Below are 14,852 nucleotides of genomic sequence, written 5' to 3'. Positions count from 1 at the left end.
GGGACCAGTCCTTCATCAACCCAATGGGTAGAGAGAAAAGGATAACCCTCCAAGGTATGGGAAAAATTGGAGACATTCTCCATGTGAGGCCCCCTACACGGAACTTTTTAGTAAAAGGCGAAAGAGTTGTACGTTTTGCGAAGGCCTCAGAGAAGTGAGGTAAAAAGAGGGTGTGGGAATGCAGAGCTTTTATAGTAATTTTGGTCACGCGGCAAAAATGGGACACAGTTATGCGTTATTAGTTGTGGGATTAAAAATAATATTGGTTTATCACTTGAGAGTAATGGACTGCCAGCTATTGTTGTAATGAACATAAAATTGGATACATACTGTTTATTTGGGTTTACTCATTATTTTGTGAAGCTGCAAGTGCCAGAATACTGAAATTGACTTGCTCTGGCTCTCGACTCATGAATCGCTGTATAACCGCAACAGAATCCTACAAACAATACATGCTAATAATGAGCAGACGATATAGGCAATAGTCAAATGATATATTGTACTTGTTTACTTGCCATGAGTAGATCTCCAGTCGTTGGTCCGTGATTGATTGGAAATGGTTTACGACCTAAAAATTCATCATTGCAGATCGAATATTAGAACTATTCAACCAACTACTGTCAATCCAACGTACCGTCCATCTCATAAACATTGCCGCCTTTTTCGATAAAGCATATAAAATGAAGGTCTATTTCATCATCAGCACTTGGAGCCTTGTTGTCAATGTTTACAAATATTATTCACTAAAGTCTCGATATGATCAACTACAATTGTTCAATAGACAATGCATGCATGCTTGATACAGTGTAAAAGCACTTACTTCTGTCTGACCATCGACCGAACTTAGCTTATGCATCTCAGCCAAGTCCTGGTCAGCCTCCAATGCTGCTGCACGCTCATCTGGTGTCTTGTTCATTGTTCTTTCCAGCATGCGAAAAAGCGGCCCATCACCTAGTCAACTCAGCAGTGTCAATGCTTGATCACCTTGAACTAAACCATGGATTGAAAGGACCGATACTTACGCAGATCTAGAACATCCTTGTTATTTATCAACGCGTGCAATAGTCCAATGGTTCCACAAGCGTTGGGGATCGTCTGGCGCACAAAGTATAGATCTGGACTGACTGTCTGGCCACTCCTGATAATCTCTGCCTCTTCAGATTTACAGAATGCCTCATACTAAGATTTGTGCATTCATATATGATAAGCTAGCAGGATTAGTCGCACTGTGTCCTTGGTTGATCTTGAAATAACTTGTAATTGCTACTTCGACAAAAAGCTATTCACCTTTTTGGTTATCGGAAACAAAAGAACGACCGCTTTGACTGGCCGAGCAATCATCTGGAGCAGATCTGGATCCAATCCCCATACGTCACAGAAACGCAGAGATGAATGGACACCCAAAAGTCCCAAATACTACATAAGCCGCAAATACAAAAGTGGTTTATATACATGTTAGAATATAATCAAACCTCTGTGTTGCGTCAAGCTCGACAATCATAACCTGCTTTGGCTTTGTATAGCCTATTTTAGTAGTGCATCTCAAGACAAAGGCATAGCTCCAATGTCTAGAAAGCTCGAGTCAGGGTTTATTATTGAGACTTGTCTGGTATCTTACCTTGTTCATTACATCAGGGTTTGATTCAAGAGGAATCCATTTGCCGCTCATATTGGTAAATTCCAAGTCAAATGAAAATGAACTGAAAATGAGATGTAATTACCAATACAAGCTGCTAAATTCACTAGCGACAAAAGGGATGAGAACGGGGAAAAAATCAGTATTCCAACAACCCAATTTTATCATGTTTTGAAACCATTCAGATGCTATCAAACAAGCAGCTGTTGCAGCATTTTGGAAACGTGAATTCATTGTAGCATTTTACGACTGGCTTAGGTTAGTCACAGATTATATAGGTGAAATGTTGAAGATCGTACCAGATCAAGACCAAATGAACGACATTCTGTATTTCATCGAGAGGATCAGCACACCGTGTCAATAAGTCAGATTGTTGGCGTAGTATAGGAAACACGAGCAATAGATGCTCATTCCATTTAAATTAACACAGTCTACCGATATGGTCAAGGAACAGCATCGCTAAACCCCAACCCTACACAAAAGTGTGGTTTAGTGATATCTACGCAAGTACCTTTTCAAATACATGATACACACTGGTGGTTGCTGATAATTTTTCATTCATCTCTCCATTCTCATGCCCTTTGTCGCTAGCTGTGATTATCCTATTGATCAAGACATTTCAACACAATTATCATTCAAAAACCCAATCATATAGCATCCATGTCCAACTCTTCAGCTTGGTGCTGGTTGATCGAGTCTCTACCCGACGTCCAGCTTCTTTTTCCACCAGCACGATATCTATCAAACAATCTCGCGATATCTGTATCCAGCCCACCTCCATTCTGGACGGGTGCTTCAGCTATCCATTTGGGCGTAACATCCAACATGATATCTACAACACTATCGTGCTCACCTTGTCCATTGTGCGCCAAACACACAAGAGTTAAAATGGAGTTGTTGGTAAGATCAAACATGTAATGTACAAGATCCAGTCCGCCCAATGTACTTTTGCATAGTGGACGACGCGAAACATATACAGCCTTGCTAATGGAGAGATCCATATGCAGCTGTGGAGCAAGTTTGTGCTCATGGATGTAATTGGATAGTGTACATGGGTTTGACTCTTCAGGATTGAAATCTACTGGCTGGAGTTGTGGAGTTGCAGCTGTTGATGGACTTGAAGCTATATTGGATATTGAATCAGATTCAATGGATAGTGTGGATGTAAGCTCATCTTCGCCATCGTTTGATGGTATGCTTGCTTGAGTTTTTACATGTGTTTCATCCAATACTGCAGTCATGGGAGTGTTTACCGCGGTGGATCCAGCTATATTTGATTCTTCTAGTCCCAACTCGTCCAACGTGTCACATAAATCATCCACTTGCACGTCCCATGACGAGCATTGCACCGTTGCACAGAGCGCCGATGGACAGCATCTATCGTCACGACAAAGTCTCACGTCTCGACCACCAGGTGGAGCTAAAACATCAATGACTCGCCATGTTTGAGACAACAATGCCATTTGTAAACTCAAATCCATATTAAGATTGGGGCGATCAAACACACTGGTGTACGTTGAAAAGACGTGACGAAAAAGAGTACTGTAAGCTGGAAGAAGAGAGGCTGGAATCAATGTGCCTAGATTTGACCATCCTGCTTGAAGAAATGCTGCAATTCTTTTAAATTCAGATTGGTAAGGAAGCGCAATAGCCAAGGACTGTGATTCGATCTGAGTAGACGTTGAGATGGTAACATTTGGACTAGTTGATTCGTTTAACGGTGTAGATGGGGAAGTCATCGATATTTCAGATAGACCATGGGACACAGTGCCCATATCTGATGAAATGGGTGATCTAGTAAGCGGGAATGAAACACTAGAAGTAGATGATTGTGCTGGTCGAAATGCAGTAATATTTTTATAATAATCGGTTATGCATCTGACTCTGTCACTACCATTACTGGCATTTTGAGTATGATCTGGATCAAGCTTAACGCACACGCAAGCCAGCAATGCTCCAAATCCTCGAAATCCTACAAGTGGCACTGGTTTCATTGCAGCGCAGGTACGCAGCAATAATCTACCACATTTGGAAATGTGTGTTGGCACAAAAGTATACGACACTGGCGATTGGAAACATGCAGCAGTGAGGTTCATTGTAAACTGTAGCGATGAAGGTCGCGTTGGAAGTTGTGCTGCTGCATAGAGTAGAGTGTCGTTTTTTAAAATGATGCTAGAAAATTGGAGTTTAAAGGCAATACCAGTCAGACCATACATTCGTTTACTAACCACACGAAGCTTCCATAGAGTAGTTTTATCCGTTAATTTTAATATCATAAGCCATATTTCTACTGGAAAAATAATCATCTATGTTGGGCAATGTCAGTTTGGATGTCAAAAAGTTTTGTCCGTGTTCTAAAGCTAAACAAAATCCATGCATAATTCAGCAACACAATTACGGCCCAGACAAAAAGTATACGGAAGCGTAGGTTTATTATCTTTTTCAAAACATCAAAATTTAGACAATGAAATAAGCGATAGTAACCTATTGGATGAAAAGTGCATGGTAGGTATGGAGTATAGTAGGCAAATGCTTAAAGTATCAAATGGACTGGGTTTGGAATCAAGGAAAGCCAAAAAGTGATATTGGTCCGTCTTTACATCAGAGCAGAGGCAACAACCAGGATAAAAGCCAGAGGTGCAGTGAGAGCCGCACTCAAGCCCATCTGGGTTCCAGCAGACTTGGCAGCAGCAGCAGCGGGTGCAGGTGCAGGGTTAGAACCAGTAGTGGGTGATGCAGCAGTAGGCGACGCGGCGGTAGGTAGCGTGGCGGCAGGTGAAGCAGCAGCAGCAGTAGATGAAATGACAGACGAAGCAGTCGAGGACGCTGCAGGAACGACAGCATTCGGAATGCTAGCAGAACCGACAATCAGACCAGTAGACTCTTCAAAGAAACGGAACTGCGTAAAGTCATTGTAGCTGACCCAGTTGCCCGAGGTGGAGATGAATGTGTAGGTCTGTGTAATGGGCGACTTTGACGAGGGGATCGAGTCGGAGATTAGCTTAACAGCAGCAGCATCGCTGCCCATGCCACCATAGACAGAAATAGTAGCTACGCCAGAAAAGGAAAAGTCTTTAAGGGTAAACTAGCGATTGCACAAGGATCGTTAGTTCATCAGTTAAAAAAGATACAGAATTTGCAATAGTTACCTTGCAGCCATCAACAATATTAACAGTTCCAGAAACAGTGACAGTCTCGCCATTTGCACCTTTGGAAGTAGACGACTTTAGAATGGGAATGGAGATGGTCTTTCCAGCATATGGGTAGTTGGCAGTGTTACAGAGGGAGTAGCCAGAAACAGAGCTAGCAGCAAGAATGGTAATGAGAGTAGAAAAGATCATTGCAACAGAGTATAGCCTAAAGATGAGGATGAGAAAAGCTCAAGGAGTTAAGGGATCGCAATATAGTTGACAAAGGTGGTTGCTTAGTAAGAAGAGGGCGAAGGGAAATCAGCCGCTTTTATATCAAACTTCTAAATAGGCGTTTGCCAATTCATCTGTGATAGGGATGGAGAAGATGGGAGTGCTCCCTGTTATCGATTCCTATACATCCACAGACTTGCCAGGGCTAGTGGATAAGCTTTCAAGACCTGTCAGGGCTGGGCAGCATGGATTTGGTTGGGCTTAATTTGAGTATATTAATAGTTGTTAATATTTAAATTAGCGTGCTTAGTGCAGAGTTGTCAATTTATAAAGCACTGGCGATCAATCAATCCATATTATTCTTGAATATGGTTGCTGCAATACACCTGCATTTCTATACTAGACTCGTTTGTCTTGTACATGGCACGCAGAGCATTTGAAAGTGGTCTTGAATCCATGTACAACTATCCGTAATATTTGCATTTTCCAAGCCCAACATGGCCAAAACACCGATCCATACCGAGAAATCCCCACTATCCAACGCCACGCATCCTGGCATTCACATGGATGTAATGTCACTTGTCAAGCCATAAGCCAGCATGCTATACTAACTGATCCATCTCCACATGTTTAATCCACTGGCCGCGCTGGAATTTACCGCCAGCGGTATTTACTCCTGACCGCTCATCACTCAGCAGACACAGCTTATATTTTCAAAACCCAGCCAGCAGCACCACTTGATTGTTTACATGCAAAGCTGTCTTGCCACTGCATACTGATCAAGACTCCCTTTTCATAACAGATGTTTAACAGCTTAGACAACTCATCCAAGCCAGTCTAAATATTGATACTTGTCGAACCAAACGATTTTATTTGATTGCCGATTCATTTCAAAAGGAGAATAGAGGATTAGTATTTAAGCAATAACAAGGGCAGCACCAAGGGAAAGTGTAGCAAGTACACCCTGGTACAGCTTCATGGTCCAGCTGGTTTGTCTGTCACTTCCAGCGGCAGATTTAGCAGCAGGGCTGGCAGCACCAGCTGCAGGTGAAGCACCCGACGCAGGTGAAGCACTGCCAGATCCACCGGTAGTTGGTGCGCCAGGAGTAGGTGCACCAGCACCAGCACTGGCACCAAGTTTACCAGGGAAGGTCACAGTGGCAAGAAGTCCGTTGGTGTTTTTTTCAAACAGACGCATCTCGGTAAAGGATTGCCAGTTAACCTGACGACCTGCTACCTGTGTAAAGGCAAAGCTGAACTTGGCAGGGTTTGCACTCTGAGCAACAGGGGTATCGACAAGGGTCACTCCATCAGAGCTGCCAGGAGCACTGCCATACCAATAAGATTCACCAGCACCAGTAAAGACAAAGTCGGTAGCCTCAAACTAGATATTCAATAGTCGCGTAGTGTTAATGACTAACAGTCTTGATGGATGTTTTAAATTCACAACAATGGTAAAGGCAATGCTTGATATTTGAGTGTTTGAGCCATGCGTGTTGCAATTCAATGCTTATAAACGCAACGGGTGTTGTAACCACAATATCAATCACAATGGATTCATGGAGCCCTGAAAGACTAGCATGGCTGACAAAGCCGGAGAAAACTGCAAAATATGCAGAGCAGGTAGATAGGGTAAAAGCATAAAGCACACTCATCCAAAGTAGCAAGTATATATCCTTTATACTATGCCATATCAAAGGTGTAAAGAATATATGGCTCCAGATGGATTTAATTATCCAAATCAACTGAGCAAAGCCACAAGTTTGGCCAGTATCAGGAAATAAATCAAGTAGAGGCGTGTGGTGTATATCCATTTACTAGGTAGACTAGCAAGTAGAGGCAAAGAGTAAGCCAACTTACATGACAGCCATCAATGATAGTGATGGAGCCTTTTACAGTTAGAGGAGCACCAGCAATAGTCACTAGAGGGATCTGTTTGATTGGAATAACGGCAGTAGGCTTGCCGACCAGAGCAGAGTACTGGAAGTTCGCGGTATCACAGAGGCCATATGGGAGACTCTGAGCATTGACAGAGTTATGGACAGTGGCAAGCAGTGCAAAGGCGGTATAGAGAGCAGATGTGGTTGAGATCATTTTGGGGATATTAGTTTGGGAAAGTTGACTGGCAAAAACTTGCGAATAAATATTAAAATGCTTGTTTGGATAATAACGCGTAGAAATATATATCGACACCAAGAGGGAATAGTTCAGATTACGAGTTGAGTGTCACAAGGGAGTTTTAATGGTTGTTTATATACTTTCTTCTGACGGAAAAAACAACCATCAAGGGCGGTGTTTCTGTGTACTCTGAGTTTAGTTGATATTAACACTAGCAAGCTATGAGCAATTTCGCAGTAATATTATGTGAAGAAATAAGCAATTGCGCCAACATCTTACATTGCCAACGCATATTCAACGAATCAATTTTCTATGCAGCACTTTCACTGTGCTGGCCGCTCGTTTAAGCACTCCCTGTTTTGCCACTATTCATCTAAAATCACATACTTGATTTATAATCCATCAAAATTGCACATTTCTCCAGTCGAATGTTGGCTAAATAGCATAGCTTGACCGTCATGTGGGATCTAATCACAGCCATATTTACGCAAAATGAAACGCTAAATAAGGGTGTCAAAATACATGATAAACAGTCGATTTCATCAATGATTTCATCAAATTTACTGGGCAGCATTATTTTTTGAGCTTCTTGATAAAGCTAAATGCAAATGATTCATTTTACCTGAATGAAATTGTAGAGCAAGTGCCGTCGGTAACAAAGAGTATGAAAATGAAGGATAAATGAAGGATTGCCAGCAATCATCACTCTCGATGTTGTTGTAAATATCGATGTACTTTATGTACTAGTTAAATGGTGTGGACATCTATCGATCGTGTTTCATGTACTGTAACAACACTCTGGCTTACTAATACGACCAGTTTGCTGGGCAATCTACTGCTCTCAATTAAATATAGGATGCCACTCGTTTGGTATAGCATGGCTGCTTGCTGATCTTGTTTTGACACGATCTTTGGCATTCCATTCATACAGTTTATACATTGATCTGAAGCAATTGTAAAGTTTATTAACGAATAATCCATAAAATACTGCAATAGCAGTCTGCTCAATGTTATCAGAATGCTTTCAAAGCATGATAAAAGTAAAAGTTTCTATATAACCAAAAATATATTTTTTCCCATTCTCATCCCGATTGTCGCTAGCTGGAATTAACCTTGAATGAGGTAGCTGAGTTTAAGCAATATCTCGGCTGTGCGAGTTAATTTTGCCATGAGTTGGGTAGAGTATTGGAAGGAACAAAGTAAGATCACATAGAAGCCATCACTCCGAGTATTCAGATACTACACAATCCATTCAAACCGGAAACTCCGTTTCTACATTCCTTAGAATCTCCGATTGAAAGTCAGAGATTTAAAAGCAACGCTTTGTCCAAGGAATGAAGACCAACACACTTTGTGAATCTGTCTGTATAAATTGTATGGAAGAGGAAAGCGGAGTCGAGTTACTAGTCTGCATGCCAGTCAGTGAATCCAGTCAACAAACAACCGTTTAATCACGTGTTGGTGGAGTGTCAAAAACACCGAAAATCGTATTCTTGAGTAGCGACAACGATGGTTTCTGGGAACCACAAGAACCAGCAACAGCCCAGTCTGCAGCAGCAGCACCATGAAGATACTCCGGTTAAAAATGCATTGTCTCAGAAGTCATTCTTGCGGGAAGTTACAGACCAACTAGGCATTATTCTATGGAGAAACTCTTTACTGCAGGTAATTCTATGCTCGAGCAATGTTTGCCGACTTCAGATTCGGTGTTTTTAATATGTCAATGCTCGTTCCTATACGATCTCAGTCATTTCCAATTCAAACTATACGCTGTTCTACTTGCAATCCTCATGGAAATATGTGTCAACTGTCTTGAGTAGTTGGTTGCAAGTGCCACTTTATAGGGTGCAGTTGGTTCTAACTGTATGAATGTCTTGGACTAATTTTCATGTATACGATACTAGTTACGTTACTGGCGAGCTACTCTTGCACAGACTCTGGGTGCTCCTGTTATTTTTATGCTACTTTTGTTTATTCTTCAGCGTGCAGATTACTCCTATCAGAGCATAAGCAATCCAACTCCTCCTTCTTCTACTCTACAGGGTGTGTTCGAATGTCAGGTATGTCGACTTCAATCCTGCCTAGTCTTTACTTTTATTCTAACCATGCTCGACGATCTCTGTTATTAGGGTAGAAATCCAAGTGACAATTGCATCAATATCATGTATACACCAGTGACTACTTCTACTACAAATTATATGAAAACATTTGCCACTCTCAATTCTGCTAGAACAGGACAGTCCCCGTTGGTTCTTGAAGCCCCATTATCTTGTAAGCCATGGATTGGTGAATCTTGTATTTAAACTCCTGTGCTTACATTTTTGGAAATAATATACACACAGCTGTTAATACACGACCAGCAAGGAAAATGGGTATTGTTCCAGTCCCAGATGCTCCATTTATTTATGAATACGCTTTAAGATGGCCCAACGTTACTGCTTGGGGAGTCTCATTCAGCGAATCAAATTCAAACGGCGTCAACAATATCCAGTACCAGATTTGGTACAATTCTACTCGTGTTGCAAATATCAGTGATGTGTTTGGTCGTCAGGTTGTGTCTTTTTTGCGTGGAATGGACGAAGCCATTATTTCGGTACTTAACGATCCTACCGCTACTGTCACTGCCGACATTGATGTCACAGTTAGAGATTGGCCTGTTGTGCCACCCGTTGTGCTTTCTGAAAAAATTGTGCAGAATCTTGGTCCAGTATTCTTTTTTTGTTGCACCATGGTGATTTTTATCAGTGCGCTTAACCAGACTGTTATTGAAAAAGAGCAAAAATTGCGTCATAGTATGGAGATAATGGGTCTGAAACCCATGGTGTACTGGATTGGCTCGTATCTTAGTAATATGCTGTTGCTTGTCATCAGCTCGCTTTTTACAACTACTTTGGGATACATTTTTCAGTTTGGCTCATTCAAAAATGCCAATTTCGGTGTACTCTTTATAACCTTTTTTCTTCTTGGCCTGGCAATGCTTTCATTCGGATTTCTTATCACGACGTTTGTTCGTAGTGCTCGCGTTGCTATTCTTGTTGGCATTTTTGTCTTTATCATTGGTCTGCTTTTTGAATCCTTTGTTTTTTCGTCTGGGTTTGTCGGATATATTTGGTGGAGGAATACCACGCCTTCGATTATTCCTACCATTATGGGGTTGATGCCGTTTTTCAACTTTGGAAAATGCTTTTTAGACATTTCTACCCTGACTACGGGAAAACTCAGCGATCTTACTGGCACATACATTCCTGGACCAGGATTGTCATGGAGCAGCATATATACTCCCATTTCTGCCACACTTTTGCCAGCCTACTCGGATGGCATAACGCCCAAGATTCCAGCATTGATTGTATCGTGGTATTTTCTTATTTTCGATATTATTTTTTATGGCGTGTTGACGTGGTATTTTGATCGTGTTATTCCTGACGAGTATGGATCATCTCTTGTACCATGGTTTTTTATTCAACCAACCTATTGGGGTCTCGAGTCCCAAAAGCAGCGAAAAGTCGACCGTGAGGATTGGTTGGATGAAGTCATGGCCACATCTGCACGCGAAAAGATGGAACGCGAAGACAGCGATGTCTTGGTTGAGCGCAGTCGGGCTCTCTCTGCAGCATTCTGGCCTGCTGCAAAAATAGTTCATCTTCGTAAAGTGTATACATCCTACTTTGGCAAGGAAGAAAAAATCGCTATCAAGGATTTATGCCTGACGTTTGAAGAAGGAAAACTGTTGGCCCTACTGGGACAAAACGGTGCTGGAAAGTCTACAACCATGAACATTCTTTCTGGACTCACGCCATCCACACTAGGTGATGGATACATGTATGGGTACTCTGTGTTTTACCAAATGCATCATATTAGAAAGATTATGGGCGTTTGCCCCCAGCACGATGTTCTGTTTCCTGACTTGACTGCACGTGAGCATATTTACCTGTATGCTGGTCTCAAGGGTGTTCCTCGTGATCAATGGGACATACTGGTGGACGAGCGCCTTCATGCCGTGCGACTGTTAAAGGTGGCCGATCATAGATCTAAAACGTATTCTGGCGGCATGAAACGCCGTCTATCACTTGTGATTTCGACACTCGGTGATCCCAAGATCGTCTTTCTTGATGAGCCCACAACGGGCATGGATCCCGTCAATCGCCGTCACGTCTGGTCCTTTATTGAAAAATTCAAGCAAGGCCGAGTGATTGTCCTCACTACACATTCGATGGAAGAAGCCGATGTATTGGGGGATCGGATTGCGATCATGGCCCATGGACGACTTCGTGCCATTGGCGACTCTGTTTCATTAAAAAACAAATTTGGAGCAGGATATCGTATCTCGATTGTCACCAACCCGTCAATGATTGAAGAAGTCAAGGCAGAGGTGTATCGCTATGTTCCAGGAGCGACATTGGAGGATGACTCTGCAGGTGCATTGATTTATCAATTTCCAGTTTCCAGCACCAATCGAATTCCCGCACTCGTGCGACATTTAGACTCCAATTTGGATGGATTAGTCAGAGCTTGGGGAATCAGCCAAACCACTTTGGAGGAAGTGTTTTTGCGGATTATTCGGGATGCCAATCCCAATGGGTATAGAGGTGACGAACATGAGGTGTTGGATGATACAGCAGTGTTGCCAGGAACGCTAAAACCAACATTTTCGGTACGAAGACGTAATACGGGCAAAAGGGTTTTGGCAACCTCTGCCGAAAGTGCTGCCGAGGCGGGTGATGCTCAAATGCCCAGGAATTTCAATACCTAATCATGTATTGAACAGCATCATTTACCCCTACTTCAAACCGCTTAAATGACTGACGACTCTTTTAGTTGTTTCAATATGGGTAGTATATAAAGAGCACCGGATAATACCGTTTTACTTGAATGAAAGATTCAGATATTTTCATTGTAAATATCGTGGAAACTTGTGAAGAATATTGTAAAACCAGAATTTGGGTTTTTACAGCTATGATTGTAGGTAATTTCAGTTTGAAACAGCAGGAATATGGTTTTGTAATTAGAAAATCATACGTTTACCATTTTACCAGTAATTTATGGTCATGTATTGTGCATTCTGTACAAGTTATTATTTGATTCTAAACATGTGATTACAGATTAGCTTTCTGATTTTCAGCTTTTCAGTTTCTATATATTTTCATTTGTATCACGTTCGCAGCATCTTGAAAATGAGTGAATCTGAACCATTATTTGTGCGGTATTTGGATAAACCTATTGAAGTCGACCCAATCGGGTGAAAAACAGTTGCTGCTTTGATTAAGAAGGCCAAGAAGGAGTTCTCATCTCAACTCGACACTTTTTCACTCGCCAAGTTGACTCTCCATCGCTACACTGGCACAAAACTCAGACCGGGACTCGAATTAAACAAACTATTCAAGCAACCAGGCTATGAAAACAGCGATTCTACACCACTCCTCATCACATACGCTGATAATCTCCTTCCTGTTGTCAAAAAGATAAAGATCTCACATCATTCAGAAGATGGAAAGAACTAAACCCAAAGTTGATTGAAGCTGCTGCGAAGAATGAGAAACTCGAGAAAAGTGCCGCCTATTTGTCTGTGACCTGGAAACTCATTTTGCCTATCTATAATATTGAAGAATACTCTCAGCCCGTGAAAGAAGTTCCCTTGGAAACAATCGAATACATTCAAAACTATCTTGCCAAAGCTCACAAAAGCCTGGGTGGACTTGCTCAAGGAAATGATTCCAAACGATTCCATTTCATTTCACCTATTCTTATTTGTGTTGTATTTTTGTTTGGTCCAAATGATCCGGTTGAAATCGTCATCGAGGAAGATTTAACTGGTGTAAATGTCAAAGCTAATGGGCATTTTGAATTCATGCTTAAAAGAATATGTATTGTCCAAGCAAAGAAGGATGATATGGAGCAGGGAATGGCACAGGATTTAGTTGGAATGGAGGTTGCGTCTGATTTGAATGGGTTGGATACTGTTTACGGGATAGTCACAAATTATGTTGAATGGATTTTCTTGAAAAACCACAACGATAGAGTTGAAAAGGATGATGTTCTGCAACGTGAGCATGGAATCTCTACTGTTGAATCATTGAAGAGAATTGCTGGGAAGATTTATGCTTTGCTTTCGGACGACTGATATGTAGTTTCTGCTTGAATACATTTTGTTTATTGTATTAAATCTTTGGTCAACGAGACTCGAATCGAGTGCTCAATGTGAGTCGTGATTGATTCAGACAAGAATAATTTGAAAGAATGGATAGTAGAAACTTTCTTATTCAATGGATAAGACATTTTGCACAACCAAACTCGGACATTGAGAGAGAATTATATTGAATTCATGGCAATTCCATCAATTGCTTTGTCAAGGCAATTAAAAAACACAAGGACAGTATGTTCCTATCACTCCTTCAGAAGCACAGTTTCTTACTTTGGATGCTACTGTACAACTTCTCAACTCCATTGGATGTATTGCCATTGACAATAAGAACAAAATTGGCTCACCTTGCCTGCACCTCGACTTGTTGAAAATGATTCATTTTTTGGTCGAATTAATAGTTATTCGAAAAGAATTGGTGAATACTTTGTCCAGCTTTGAGATTTAAACGAATTCGAAAGACTACGCATTCGAGTATTGATTTGGAACAAATTCAGTACAATTTTGTTTTGAATAGTCAGTCAGAAAAATCATTCTGGGATTACATTAAGAGACATTTCAATCTGAGTCGCTCGTATTTTAATTTATACAAACAATTTGATCGATTTATGAAAGAGTTTCCATTATTTTATTACTCTGGATTGGGTTGGATAAGATTAATGAATGTATGTGGTGTGATTTCAGATTATCTACACTCATTGAATGCGATGGCACTAGAACCTCGGAATATGACATTCTATATGTTCTGGAAAGAAGCACTCTCAAGATATCGTGAACATGAAATTTCCCCTGCCTCAAACTCATCGACAGTGTCAGATATTCATTGGCCAGATACTGATACTGAAAATGGTATGGGTTCATCACCCATGATTGAATTGGATAGCATAGTCTCAATAAATCACTTGACTTTGAATGAATACATTATTCCTACAACTTGAGCAACATCCAAATTGAAAATCATTTTAAAGCCAAAACTCCTATTTACAAATAAAGATATATTTATTTACCAATTATAAACTAATCCATTGACTTTTCGACTGTAAAAGTAGCTTTTCAAACAATTAAATAAAGCTATATAATATGCCATTTATAAATTGGCTATTATCAGCTGACTGGTGTTTATTTATTCAGGATTACCTTGGACGACTATTTGTAATAAATTCAATTGCTGGAAGAAATGGCTGGATAGTGATGAAGCCAGACGATTACCTACTTTAAATAATACGTCGTCTTCATTCTTGAAAGGAGTTTTACCTCCAATTAGTGAAAATCATCCAGAATTCATCAGACCTCCAGCGAGCTTCATTCATTTGAGGATGATACTCTTGATGGCGCTGAATATGAAAGTGAAGTGTTTATTTCTACAAGCTTAAGTAGCCTTGACATCTAAATAAAAATCATTTTAGAGCCAAATGTCAGAATTTTCGAAGCTTTGTGATTTGTTCTCTTCTGATAGCTACTAACAGTTGCAGGTTTTATTTTATTTTATCTACTATTACAATTAAACAAATCACGAAGCTCCAAATATTCTGACAGAACAGGACTGACAAATGTGTCTGAATTGATGACAGATGATACAGCCTATCCAACAGAAAGTAAT

General features: G+C 40.8%; 6 protein-coding genes across 6 annotated transcripts; 4 read left to right on the top strand and 2 right to left on the bottom strand.

Moving 5' to 3' along the window:
* Positions 1-320: 320 nt before the first annotated feature.
* On the bottom strand, positions 321-1,731 carry BATDEDRAFT_18748 (uncharacterized protein). Its single transcript, XM_006676501.1, has 7 exons — positions 1,619-1,731; positions 1,288-1,416; positions 1,023-1,179; positions 821-951; positions 635-713; positions 504-568; positions 321-439 (listed from the first exon to the last, which is right to left on the bottom strand). The coding sequence occupies exons 1-7, from the start codon at positions 1,667-1,669 to the stop codon at positions 344-346; spliced, it is 708 nt and encodes a 235-aa protein (XP_006676564.1). The 5' UTR covers positions 1,670-1,731; the 3' UTR covers positions 321-343.
* A 552-nt stretch (positions 1,732-2,283) lies between these two features.
* On the bottom strand, positions 2,284-3,942 carry BATDEDRAFT_22709 (uncharacterized protein; the record flags this gene model as incomplete). The annotated part of the gene is made up of 1 exon (XM_006676543.1): positions 2,284-3,942. One exon carries the CDS (start codon positions 3,940-3,942, stop codon positions 2,284-2,286), a length of 1,659 nt encoding a protein of 552 aa, XP_006676606.1.
* Positions 3,943-4,050: 108 nt separating this feature from the next.
* On the top strand, positions 4,051-5,053 carry BATDEDRAFT_36587 (uncharacterized protein). The gene has a single exon (XM_006676775.1). The coding sequence runs from the start codon at positions 4,182-4,184 to the stop codon at positions 4,368-4,370; it is 189 nt and encodes a 62-aa protein (XP_006676838.1). The 5' UTR covers positions 4,051-4,181; the 3' UTR covers positions 4,371-5,053.
* An 800-nt stretch (positions 5,054-5,853) lies between these two features.
* BATDEDRAFT_31309 (uncharacterized protein) lies at positions 5,854-7,097 on the top strand (the record flags this gene model as incomplete). The annotated part of the gene is made up of 2 exons (XM_006676678.1): positions 5,854-6,382; positions 6,859-7,097. A coding segment is annotated over exon 1 (244 nt), but the record flags the coding sequence as incomplete, so codon positions are not given.
* Positions 7,098-8,634: 1,537 nt separating this feature from the next.
* BATDEDRAFT_18747 (uncharacterized protein) lies at positions 8,635-12,022 on the top strand. Its single transcript, XM_006676500.1, has 4 exons — positions 8,635-8,781; positions 9,021-9,176; positions 9,246-9,387; positions 9,459-12,022. Exons 2-4 carry the CDS (start codon positions 9,075-9,077, stop codon positions 11,864-11,866), a joined length of 2,652 nt encoding a protein of 883 aa, XP_006676563.1. The 5' UTR covers positions 8,635-8,781; positions 9,021-9,074; the 3' UTR covers positions 11,867-12,022.
* A 47-nt stretch (positions 12,023-12,069) lies between these two features.
* BATDEDRAFT_86517 (uncharacterized protein) lies at positions 12,070-13,234 on the top strand (the record flags this gene model as incomplete). The annotated part of the gene is made up of 2 exons (XM_006676938.1): positions 12,070-12,079; positions 12,576-13,234. The coding sequence occupies 2 exons, from the start codon at positions 12,070-12,072 to the stop codon at positions 13,232-13,234; spliced, it is 669 nt and encodes a 222-aa protein (XP_006677001.1).
* Positions 13,235-14,852: the final 1,618 nt, after the last annotated feature.

Source organism: Batrachochytrium dendrobatidis (genome assembly GCF_000203795.2).
Source record: "Batrachochytrium dendrobatidis JAM81 unplaced genomic scaffold BATDEscaffold_2, whole genome shotgun sequence".
Taxonomy (NCBI): Eukaryota; Fungi; Chytridiomycota; class Chytridiomycetes; order Rhizophydiales; genus Batrachochytrium; species Batrachochytrium dendrobatidis.
This window is presented reverse-complemented; position numbering and strand designations above follow the sequence as displayed.

Excerpts from the sequence above, each read along its gene's own strand:
- BATDEDRAFT_18748 (XM_006676501.1), bottom strand. The coding sequence starts at position 1,669 with ATGAGCGGCAAATGGATTCCTCTTGAATCAAACCCTGATGTAATGAAC. Across the intron at positions 952-1,022 it reads CAAGGATGTTCTAGATCTGC|GTGATGGGCCGCTTTTTCGC; the intron begins GTAAGTATCGGT and ends TGAGTTGACTAG. Across the intron at positions 569-634 it reads CAATGTTTATGAGATGGACG|GTCGTAAACCATTTCCAATC; the intron begins GTACGTTGGATT and ends ATGAATTTTTAG.
- BATDEDRAFT_36587 (XM_006676775.1), top strand. The coding sequence starts at position 4,182 with ATGGACTGGGTTTGGAATCAAGGAAAGCCAAAAAGTGATATTGGTCCG.
- BATDEDRAFT_18747 (XM_006676500.1), top strand. The coding sequence starts at position 9,075 with ATGCTACTTTTGTTTATTCTTCAGCGTGCAGATTACTCCTATCAGAGC. Across the intron at positions 9,177-9,245 it reads AGGGTGTGTTCGAATGTCAG|GGTAGAAATCCAAGTGACAA; the intron begins GTATGTCGACTT and ends CTCTGTTATTAG. Across the intron at positions 9,388-9,458 it reads TCTTGAAGCCCCATTATCTT|CTGTTAATACACGACCAGCA; the intron begins GTAAGCCATGGA and ends ATATACACACAG.